The following is a 12,271-nucleotide window of genomic DNA, read 5'->3' on the forward strand; positions in this document are numbered from 1 at the left end:
TTCCTAAAGGAAAAGAGTCACTTAAGAAAATATATACTCAAAAAACATGGGCATTTAAGAACTTACCTCAAACTTAAACCATTCTGAGTTCCACTGTGGATTGAGTGACTTGAGGTATACATCTGTTTTAAAGGTGGTATTACCAAATTTTACCTAAATACAAATAAGAAACCATTCAGAAATGTGAATAGACATCAGAAATGTGGAAAAAAGTAAATGTTAATGTCAGCCAAGCAAGGGGAGAAAAATTAAGCATAGAGGGGAAAAAAAGCCAACTATCCCCTAAGCCAAGAGGAAAAAGGTATGCTCTGACAAGGTGCTTGCAGATTCACCTAATTTCCATTGCTCTGCTTGACCAGCTAGCTGCACAGGAAAAAACAAAACATAGATCATAGATCATTTTATTGGCATGGAGGAAGGGGTTAGTGCGGTCACTAAATATGCTGAGATGAAAGAGGACAGTCCTGGGCTGGAGAATTAGCTCAGTTGTGATTGTGCATGCATGCACAAGACCCTGTGTTCAATTCCCAGCACCACAAAAAAAAAAAAAGAGGAAAGTCCTAGACTGACTGCTCAGTAGTAAAGCAGTTTCCCTGCATAAATAAGGTCCTCACCCCCAAACAGAAGAAAAATCTTAAGGAGAGATGACATGCTAAAATAAAAATCAAGAGGTAAAGACCAGCTCACTATCCTCTTTTCTCAGCAAGAGAATCCAGAAGCACAGCCCGTTATTAGAAAAATTTAGTAATATTTCTTTCTATTTTCTAACTTACCCATATTTGTTATTTTCTTAACCCCTTATCTGTACTCACACAATATGATAGGCAATAAACTATTATGTTTTATGTTCCTATCTTCAGGGAAAATGAAAGGGGTTGAGTAAGGAGACTTATCTTATTTCATAGACAATCTTGGCAAGCACTGAATCCCAAAGACCCAAAAATAAGTAAATAAGGAAATAAAGAAGGAATAAAAGTAAGTTAAAATCCCTGGGATTTGTTTCCATCAAAGAATGGTGATTGGGCTGGGGATGTGGCTCAAGCGGTAGCGCGCTCGCCTGGCATGCGTGCGGTCCGGGTTCGATCCTCAGCACCACATACAAAGATGTTGTGTCTGCCGAAAACTAAAAATAAATATTAAAATTCTCTCTCTCTCTTAAAAAAAAAAAAAAGAATGGTGATTGTGAAACCTCAGACCAGATTTGGAAGTGGTCAAGATGCTGAAGAGCAAAACAGTTAGACAATTACTTCTTCACTTGCCTCCCTTTTCTACATTTGATCTCTTCAAACTCTTTCCCTGATTCCTTCAGTTATCATCATCAATTATTTTTCCTAATCTCAAAATACACTAAGGATTATTCACTTTGGTCACAGCAGTTTGGCACAGTGTATATGCTTTGTAAATGCTGGTTCAATCAGGTAAAAATTATAATTGCTGATATTAATTGGTCCAAAAAATTTCCAAAAGCAAAATATCTAAAACTCCAATTATTTTTCTTCTCTGAATATTTCTATTATTTTATCATTTAGTTTGATTTATCATGATATAAACCATTTGGCACATAAGCAGTTTGATTAGGGGTATAAAAGAATTAAAAAGAGCAAATAAAAATAGCAGTTTCTTGCATGGTAAAGAATATCATGAAGCCAGGGCCAGGGATATAGTTCATTTGGTAGAGTACTTGCCTCGCATGCCCAAGGCCCTAGATTCAATCCCCAGCACCACAAAAAAAAAAAAAAAAGAATCATGAAGCCAAAGACAAATAAGAGCAGGTTGTGGTGGCTCAACCTATATTCCCAGCATGTTGAGTCTAGGGCAGGAGGATCACAAATTTGAGACCAGTCTGGGCAACCTAGCCAGGCCCTGTCTCCAAAATAAAAAATAAAAAGAATTGAGGGCTAGGGATGTAGCTCAGTGGTAAAGTGCTCCTGGGTTCAGTTCCCAGGAACCACCCCCAACTCCCACCTCCTGCCACAAATAAGATAACCAACCTCATTGTAGAGATATGGAAATTAAAACATTTTTACTTAGGCTGGCAAAGATCAAATGGTTTGAAAACAATGTTGATGAGGCACTCTCATAATTTTCTGATGCAAGTATAATTTAGAAGTCTGTACAGAGAACAGTTTAACATATACCAAAATTTTAAATGTCCATGTCTTTTAAGCTCTCAATTCTATTTCTTGAGAGCTTAAGAGGTGCATAATACATATCAGCATTATAGTAGCAAAATATTGGAAACAATCTAAATATTCATTAATTTGGAAATGACTGAGTTAACCACAGCCTGGCCACAAAATGAAGTACTAAATAGAAGAATAAAACAGCTCCCTATATACTGATAAGAAACAGAGGTCAAAATAAAATAGAGCTGGGGATGTAGCTAGCTCAATGGTAGGCTGCTTCTCTAGCATGCCAAAAGCCCTCAGTTCAATAAACAAACAAACAAAAACTTTATACTGCAGAATGGTGCATATAGCATTCTTTGGGGAGAGAAAAATGAAAAACATTAAAGTATACAGATTATTTCTAGAAGGACTTACAAGAAAATTTAATGATGACATAAGAAAGAGATTAATGGGTTGGTTAAAGTAAAGGCAGTAAAAATGAAAGTTGACCCATTTTGTATCTTTTGAATTATGAACCATAAATATGTATTACCTATTTTTAATGTATCATTTTAAAATCCAAAATATTGGAAATTAAAAACTCAAATGGCAATAACATTATTCTAATCAAATTATATAATTCCAGATCCAATTCCAGGAATTTAACTTAGAGAAGTACTTCCACAGAAATTGCCCTCCCCCAAAATATAAAAACTTAAATAGTCATCCAAAAAGAAAGTAATTAAATAAATCATATGCATCCCAATTAAAAAATGGAGTTGATTATATATACTGTCATAGTAAGATATAAATGACAGAAAAAGGGATAAAACAAGCAGAAAAATATGTAAAATTTAATTACATCTCTTTCTAAAAAGGTGATATGCATATAAAAGTAATTTTTTTTAAAGAAGAGGAAGGGCCGGGTGCAGTGGTGCAAGCCTGTAATCCTACCGGCTTAGGAGGCTAAATCAGGAAGATCTTGAGTTCAAGTCAGCCTCGGACCTTAGTAAGTCCCTAAGCAGATCAGCGTGACCCTATCTCAAAATAAAAAAAAAAAAAAAGGATTGGAGATGTGGCTCAGGGGCTGAGTGCCCCTGGGTTCAATTCCTGGCACTAAATAAATAATAAATAAATAAATAAATAAGAAGAGGGAGGGTATACAAACACAAGCCAAAGAAAAAACAGCAATTCTCCCTGAAGAATAAGAATTTCCAAATTATATTTCTGAGTGTTCAAATGCTTTTTAATGGGAGGTATTCACGTACTACATATTTTTTTTCTTTTCAAATCACAATGTTAAAGAAATGAAACTCAACAGGGGAAAAGAAACTTAGGGAGAGGTTTTTGCTTACTCACTAATCTAATTTTCATTATATTTCAATACTCAAGGCATGAAGGAAATACAGCCAGTCTCCAAACTTAGAATATTCCATCGTTTTTAATCTCAATTTAGAATTTTTCAACTTCACAATGGTGCAAAAGCATACCCATACAGCCACTCTGCTTTTCACTTTCAGTACAGCATTCAATATATTACATGAGATATCCAACATTTTACCATAAAATAGGCTTTTTGTTAGATGATTTTGCCCAACTATAGGCTAATATAAGTGTTCTGAACATGTAATTGAAAGAAGGGTTCAGAAGGCTAGAAGGCTAGACTAAGATATAACGGTTGGTCATTGGGTTTTTTTTGTTGTTTTGTTTTGTGGTGCTGAGGATTAAACCAGGGTCTGGCATGTGTGACCCACTACTGAGCTGCATCCCCAACCCTGATATTTAGTAGTTTAAGTGTATTAAATGCACACTTTTAATTTACAATACTGTCAATTTACCATGGGTTTTTTGAAATAAGATCCCATCATAAATTAAGGAACATCTTACATATTTTATTGGGATAAATTATTGTTTAATTTACCTAAAACTTTTGAAGTAAAATGTTGTTAGGATTATAAAAACATTAAAATGCTAAATAAATACACTTAAGGGTTTGATTCACCAAAAAAGCAAATCATGTTTTAAGTTCAGCACCCTCTTTTGTTCCTCACCATAGCTCTGCTATATTGAACTTTTTTTACAACAGTGCATTCTAGATAAAGATCTGATAGTTCCCAAACTACATCAAACAAACAAAAAACAAGATTTCAGAAAAAGAAAAAGTCTAGAGTATGCATTCTGCCAAAATGTAATGATTTTTTTCTACTAGTAAAGGAGAATCACATTTCATTTAGCCTTATTCAATTCAAAGGATATTTTATTACTCAGTAATTAAATGTCTTCCAACTTTGTTAAAGAACATCAGGAATTTTAATGCAGATTCCACCAGTAAAGTAAGGCATTCTCTTTTCCCACTCATTAGCTAAATTACCTTGAGAAAGTTATTTAACCTGCTATTTAAATCTACTTTCTCCTCTGAAAAGCAGGGTTGCTGGGAGCATTATATGAGATAATGCATGTAGAAACCTAGCAAAATGTTTGATACAGAGAAAATATTCATTAAATATTAATTTCTTTCCCTCTGAGTATTCCTTCAAAAGCTCCTAGATAAACACAAAGTAACAACATAGTTTAGCCAAACAGTTTGTAACATGCACATTAATAGAGATATATTTCATTAATTATTCCCTTGTTCAGAACCCCATTTTACTCTTCCTAAAGATTCCTGCAAGAATCATCTTTAAGTACTACTGGTCTTCACTGGCTCCCCAAACTCCTCACATTCATAAAGAGTAAAAATTCTCAATCAACCAGTACCAGAACTTAACCAGTTACTCAAGCAACTTGATTAAACCAGAGAATCGTTAAAAAACAATACAAGCCAGGCACAGTGGCACACATCTGTAATCCAGTGGCTTGGGAGGCTGAGGTAGGAGGATAGCAAGTTCAAAGCCAGTCTCAGCAACCCAGCAAGACCCTGTATCAAAATGAAAAATTAAAAAAGGGCAGGGAGTCTGGGGCTACAGCACTTGCCTTGTATGTGTGATCCTTAGCACCACATAAAAATAAAACAAAGTAAAGGCACTCGATTCATCTATAACTACAAAAAATTTTTTAAAAATAAAAAAGGGGGGCTGAGGTTCTGGCTCAGCGGTAGAGCACTCACGTAGCACGTGCGAGGCCCTGGGTTCAATCCTGAGCACCACATAAAAATAAATAAATAAAATAAAGATATTGTGTCCAACTACAACTAAAAAATATTTAAAAAAAAAATGAATAAAAAAGGGGGCTAGGGTTGTGGCTCAGTGGTAGAGCACTCGCCTAGCTTGTGCAAGGCCCTGGGTTTGATCCTCAGCACCACACAAACAAATAAATAAAGGTATTGTGTCCAACTACAACTAATAAATAAATAAATAAGGGCTAGGGATGTGGCTCAGTGGTTAAGCGCCCCGGGTTCAATCCTCTGTACCAAATAATAATATAATAAAATTGTAATACAAGCTGAAACATGTTAATATAAAATATGTAAACATTCATTCCTGCCTTCTAACACAAGCAAAGGCCTCTTCTTTTACAGGTCCACTATAGATTTCTATATCTTTTTTTTGCATAAACCACATTCATGTCATCTGTGCTTTCTGGTTTGGGTTTGTAAAGTGACAGAATTTTAAATCACTTGTAAAAAAAATAATAATAATAAAGTATCCTATAGTGGGGACAGCCCTGGATGAACACGACTTTAAGGACTATAAGTCCGAAGTAACTTGGGCAGTTACCCCAGATCAGATAACAAGGCGTGGGTCCAGGTGTAGGCGTCACCCCTGGGGTTGAGTTACACTCACCTGTTCCTTTGTAATCCTACCCCTTCTGCCTTTTTTGGATAGAATGTTCTAAGAAACAGCATCCACCCCCCCACCCCGGCCAAATAAAAGCCCCCTTGCAAACATGCATGCCCTCTCCCCCTACCCCCGCCTCTCTCTCTCATCAGCCTCTGGTGACCTTCTCTTGCCCTATTTTGGGGATCCTGAGCCCGGGAGACAAGGAAGACATCCTGAAGCTCATATAAAAGGTATTTTGTGTCTGTATGGTATTTTGTGTCACCCCAAGTTCACACGAGTGACTTTAGTTCAGCCTCCCACACTAGATGGGGGTGGCATCCTATATTTTTCATAATCTTTTCTCCACCTAATTCAACATCAATTTTTATAGACTATTTCTATAAGTCTTTACATAGCCTTATTAACTGAATTCTACCAATTTATATAAGGTTTAAATTAATTACAATAACAACGGTTGATATAAACAGATTTGCTAACAAGTGACATAAACAGATTTGGGAATAAACACAACCACTTCTGGGTAAAGTATATCAGCCAACTTATGGGGGCACACTCTCTTTAGAGTAATCTAATGATATGGGGGGATCTAAGAATATGCTTGATGGAAGACATGCAGAGCACTGGAGACTGCAATGAGTCAGTCAATGGAAGTTGGCTAAGAAAGCTTCTATTACACAATCTTCTTACTCTGATTATCAGACTACTCAGCACTCTGTATCCACTTTAACTGCTTTTATTTCCACTTCTATTTGACAGAACCCTTCTTTCAATTACATGTGCTCTCTTCCTCCTTTTGCTTTTACCAGGCTCATCCTATTCATCTGAAAATGCTCCTTTTTCTTTCTGCCTATGGAAATTTTACCATCCTACAGTCCCAGCATAAAGATTTCTTTTAACTAGCCAGGCCTGGTGGCATGTACCTGTAGCCTGGAAGACTGAGGAGGGAGAATCACTTAAGCCCAGGAGTTTAGGGCAGCCTAGGCAACACAGGAAGATTCCCTCTTCAGAAAAAAAAAGAGAGAGAGAGAGAGAGAGAGAGCGAGCCAGCCTAGGATTCATTATCTCCCTTTCCTGTGAGCTTATATTACTTATAGCCTATATTACAAAATTTATCCCCTTATTATGTGGTAATCCTTTTTATCCCCTTTTTCCTGCTTTAATTTTCCCCTTTCTGCTGGATTATTCCTATTATAACACAAATATGTTCTAGTATTTTCTAACATGTTTTAAAATATCTAAAACCTACATACTTAGGTACCACAGTATTTTTTATTTCTCCCTTCATACCCATATTTCTTGAAACAGTTGCCTACTCCTGTTATTTCTATTTCCTTATTTCTTACATACTTTAGTTCTAACTCATTACAGTGTGGGCTTCATCCTCATCAAGTCTTTCATCAAGATCAATAACAACCTCTATATTGTCCAATCCAATGATTTCTATGTTCTCTTATTTGATTTCTCAGTGCCATCTGACAGATGAGTGTTTCTTCTTTCTAGAAACTTCCTCTGGCCTTTTAGGACTTACTTCCTTATTTTTCTCCCCCCACCTTGCCCCCTGCCCACCCACTGCCTGACAATCTCAGCTTCCTTTCTCTAGTCATCCTCTAATATACCTCTTGATATTTTTTTCAAGGATCCATCTCACTTTTCTCTTCCCTAAGAGTTAGAAGTTTGCCAAAAGGAAAAAAATCAACTTCTAAGAAAGCTTTAGAAATTCTAGTAGTGTTTTGGGGGAAACAATAGTAGTAGTTAATGAGAAAGGACTAGAGATAGAAGGAGTCCTACAAGGCAAAAGTCACAACAATGAAGATTTGTCCCATGTCATGACATTTAAATGTCCCACCACATAGGCACATGACTAAGAAATCTACCTAGAACTTAACTCAGTTTTACAGATCAAAGTATAGTTTTAGAAACTAAAGCCATCATATAATCAAGAGACAACTCTGGTTCTTCTCCATGAGTTGAGTATTTTGGAAAATCAGATAACCAGTAGCAATGAAGATCTATGAGATGCCAGAACTACACCTCTGCCTCACTCCACGAAGGGCAGTCATTTGATTTTACACATAAGTAAGGCAATCTCCATCGAATGTTCCAGCTCTATTTTCTCCAGGGCACACTCTTACCATCTAGCATACTGCATCTTTTACTTATATTTTTTATGCACTTCCCCCTCCCACGAAAAGGTAAGTTCTATGAGCAAAGTAGTTTTCACTTTATTTACTGCCCACTACAGTGTCTGATGCATACAAGGGTTCAATAAATATCCACTGACTCAATCTGATTACTTCCTGTTTTCTATTATGCTTATGGACAAATATTTCAATATTGAAATCATTAAAAAATACCTTTATTTCTCTGTCATACTATGATCGAAGCACTGCATTGATTTTTTTATTATGAGCACAGATAAATTATATTAGCTATGAAAATCATGCCAGAATATTAAGAGTAGACATCAAAATATCTATTATATTAAGGGGGTACTAAGTCTCAAAGGTTGAGAAACACTTTTAACCAGGACCTCTCTTTAGAATACCAGAGTAACAAATCCAATTGCCTCCTTTACAATCACAAAGAAAGGTCCTAAAGACAATCCCACTCTAACATGCCCAAATGGAAACTGATTATCTCCAATGTGTCTCTATCATCCCTGCAGCATCTCAAAATATTACCCCACTGACTCCAGAAAGCTAGGAATCATATTTCAATCTTCCTTTCCTTTCTCCATGACTCCAATCTATCAACAACTTCTCTAGTCTACTTTCAAAATATATCTGGAATTTATCCACTTCTCTCCACTACCAAAACATTACCTTGTTATTTGAACTATTTCAGAATCTCACAGCGAGGTGCCTGCCTCCACTGTTTTCCCTTCAATCCATTCCCTACATAGCAAAAAAAGGCTCGCTTAACTGCTTCTGATTAAAATTAGAATAAAATTCCAAGCCTGGTGTGTGGCATAGGCCTGTAATTTCAGCAACTCTGAAGCTAGGCAGAAGGATCACAAGTTCAAGGCTAGCCTCTGCAACTTAGTGAGATTCTATCAAAATAAAAGGGCTAGAAATGTGGTAGAGTGCCGCTGGTTCACTTCCCAGTACCACAAAAGAACATAAAATAAAATTCCAAATCCTAATCATGGCTACTTGACCAACTTTCCAACTTTATCTTATACCATTCTCCCCTTTACTCACAACATGACTGCCATAAACATGCTCCTTCACTTCCTACAACACACCAGTCTCCTCAGCGTCCTCCCTCTTCTGGGACTCTTTTTTCCTCCTTTTCCAGCTTCTCTTCTGTCCCCTTGCCTTATGCTTATGCTTACACACACGCACTCCCGTTGGCTCCTTTTCATTCAATCGGTCTTTGCTTGCCTGACACTCAGACTGATTTTATTCAACCTAAGGTAAATGTTCCCTATTATTCCCTTTTTATTGTTTCTTTACGGTACTCACCACAGTTTATAATCATATATTTAATAATTTCTTTGCTTTTTAAATGTCTGTCTCAGTCACAAAAATAAGTCCCTTAAAAGCAAGAAAAAAGTCTGTCTTGTTCACTGTCATATATCAGCTAGACCAGTAAGGATCACAGGGACTAGCAAATTGCTGACACTTAACAACTATTTATTGAACAATGAAATTAATGAGTCACCCTTGAACCTGATCTCCCCCCTCACCAGCAAAATCCAGTTTTCAAGGCCTAAGAATTTTAATCTCAAAAATATTCTCAAATCTTTACTAATCTATTCCCATTTCCACATATTGCCTTGACAATTTTACCATCTTCTTAACTGCTTTTCCTGCTTCACATCGGTCCAGTACATCAAGGACCTATCAGGCTAGGAATAGAGCTCTGTGACATAGCACTCGCCTAGCATGCACGAGGCCCTGGGTTTCATCCCCAGCACCATAAATAATAAATCAATAAATTCAGGTAATCCCCAAGAGAAACAACCTAATACAAATATAATCTTTTATTTCCACTGAAAAAGCTCCCCTGGCTTACCACTGCCTATTTATAAAGGAAAAATATCATAGGAAATTAGATTTGACTCAAACCTACCAGCCCAGCCTCAAACCCTCAAACTCACATACCCCTTTTATTCCAGACACATCTCAAATTAAGATGGTTCCCTGAATATACCAGGTGTCACATTCTTGTCTTTGTATTCCTTCTGTACAGTAAAAATTCTGGGTGTCCCTCAAGGCCCAATTCAAGTGTTGCTTCAAATGTCAGTTCCTTACAAGTTTTCCTAAACCTTCAGAGACAGAATTAAGTTGCCATATTTGAATTTAACACTCTTCATCTTGCGTGGAGAGGCAGTAATAGCGTAGTGGTTAGGAGAAATGATTGCCAGGCTATGGAGATTTACAAGCTAAGTAATCTTATGCAATATATTATCATCCCTGGGCCTCAGTTACCTCATCTGTAATATGGGATAATAATTAAAAAGTACTTAGCACAGATATGGCAATAATGAAATACAATTCATGTTACCTATTAGTTACTAAAATGTGTGGAAAAAGTATGCTTTGGTTATCTGTGTATCCCTATTACCTAACATCTAGCCAAAAGCATACAGAATTTTTTCAAATGAATAAGAAGTTGGGATTAAGAATTACCATGACAAGTAGAGGTAAACTACAGTGGTGAGAGAACATTTAAGGAATACAAAAAATATTTTATATTGAGATGAAATCAGGCTGTATATTATCATGTATCTATTAACTTTAAGCATTAATAGCCTAAACGATTATTGCTGTAATCCTTTGGCTCATCACGTCGACTTTTATTGCAATATTTTCTTGGCTTCTTTCAGCCTCTGGTTTATTACTTTCCAGGCTGTACGCCTGCACTAATTTGCATGACTTTTAAACTAATCATTAGATTTAAAAAGCAATTTTGTAATTTAAATCCATAGCACTTAATGACTTCCTACCTCAAGGCACTAAATTTACACTTGAAACAGCTCGTCAGACCTACCAGTCTATACAAGAGAGAAAGTGTTCCAGTTGTGTTTGGAACTTACACTGATAGTTCTGAAAATGTCAGGCTAAAGGTGGATATCCTACAATGTAGGATAGGACTCGGAATGCCCATAAAGGGCTGTATGTACATTCTCACGCAGAGGTCCATCACACAGGCGCCAAAAGTCATCCTTCCCCTAGAGAAGGACGTGCTTGTGTTTCCGTGGCCGCGCGGCCACGCCTTGGGATCTGTGCTGACTGGCAGGTGGCCTGTTGTGAGTCCAGACATTAGGGTCACCCGGCATGCAGAGCAGTAAGAACCTCTCCGCGCGGCGGGGTGTACCGCGGACTGCGGCCAGCCATGCACCCATCACATGGGCTTCGGCCTCGGCGGACATCCCTCTAGGGAGGTCTGGACAAGCACGACAGCAGGGCAGTGGAAAGGGAATGGACTGAGGGGTTGGGAGCAGGTGGGTAGATCCTTCACTGGGCTTGGCGTTCTCTGGATTTTGAGGGGCAAGACCTTGCACCAACCTCCACGAAGGCATCAGTCAGGTCACTAGCACGGTCCATCACTGGCAAATGGCGCCCGGCCACGATTTTCACCTTCAGCTTCCCAGGCATCGTCTCGGCTTCGGCCTCTCCTTGAGCTCCTGCAGAAACAAACAAGCGAGCCTGCGCCGAGAGCCCGGCGGGCGGGGGAGGGGCGCGGGCGTGTGGGGAGCGGCGCGCGCGCCGGCGGGAACGCGCGGGGCAACTGACAGCAGAGGGCGCGCGGAGGCGCGCACGGGTACCGCGCCGCCGCGCTGCACTCACTGTGGGACAGAAAACGCGGTTGTGTCGCGCGGGCGCTGAGGCCTCTTTCCGGAGAGGTAGTCAGAGAGAGGACCTTGGTGGATTCTGCCGGTCTGGTACAACAGTGCTGGGAAAAGAAGAAGCTAAACCCAGTCAGCATCCCGTTGAGCCTGTGCGGCACCTACAAGTATTTCTCCTGCCATTCCCCCCTCCCCCGCCCAAAAAAAAAAAAAAAGATGGCGGCTCTCGGAGCGTGGAGGCAGCATCGATCTTTCGGCGCTCTGCCCGCTTGGCGGAGGAGAAATTAAAATTCGCCAGGAAAAGATTAAGGGGGCGGGACTGACGTCGAGGAAGCGGGAGGGCAGGGAAACGGGTCGAATCCTGCATCATTCACCGAGTAGCGCGTCGCGTTGTGTGGGGTGCCGCGCTGCTAACCGGCAGAGAACCCCGCGTCCTCCAGTGAGCGGCGGCTTGGCAAGCCATAAGCGCCTCTTTCTGGAAGGGCTGTGACAGACTTAGCTGCAGTGAAGATTGCTAGAGGAGCCTGCCTTTTAAACACCCGTTAGTGGTTGGTAAAACCAATCTAGCTGGTTCCTACGTGGAAGGCGTA

General features: G+C 39.0%; 1 protein-coding gene across 1 annotated transcript in view; it reads right to left on the minus strand.

The window, feature by feature from the left end:
* C2cd5 (C2 calcium dependent domain containing 5) overlaps window positions 1-11,880 on the minus strand; it is a 92,516-nt gene extending 80,636 nt beyond the window's left edge. The window contains 3 exon segments of the mRNA XM_048787188.1: window positions 67-153; window positions 11,401-11,519; window positions 11,683-11,880. Coding sequence (XP_048643145.1) covers window positions 67-153; window positions 11,401-11,519; window positions 11,683-11,821 — 345 coding nt within the window. The 5' untranslated portion in view covers window positions 11,822-11,880.
* Between the last annotated feature and the right edge of the window lie 391 nt (window positions 11,881-12,271).

The sequence above is a fragment of the Marmota marmota genome, unplaced genomic scaffold (genome assembly GCF_001458135.2).
Source record: "Marmota marmota marmota unplaced genomic scaffold, marMar, whole genome shotgun sequence".
In the NCBI taxonomy this organism is placed as follows: Eukaryota; Metazoa; Chordata; class Mammalia; order Rodentia; family Sciuridae; genus Marmota; species Marmota marmota.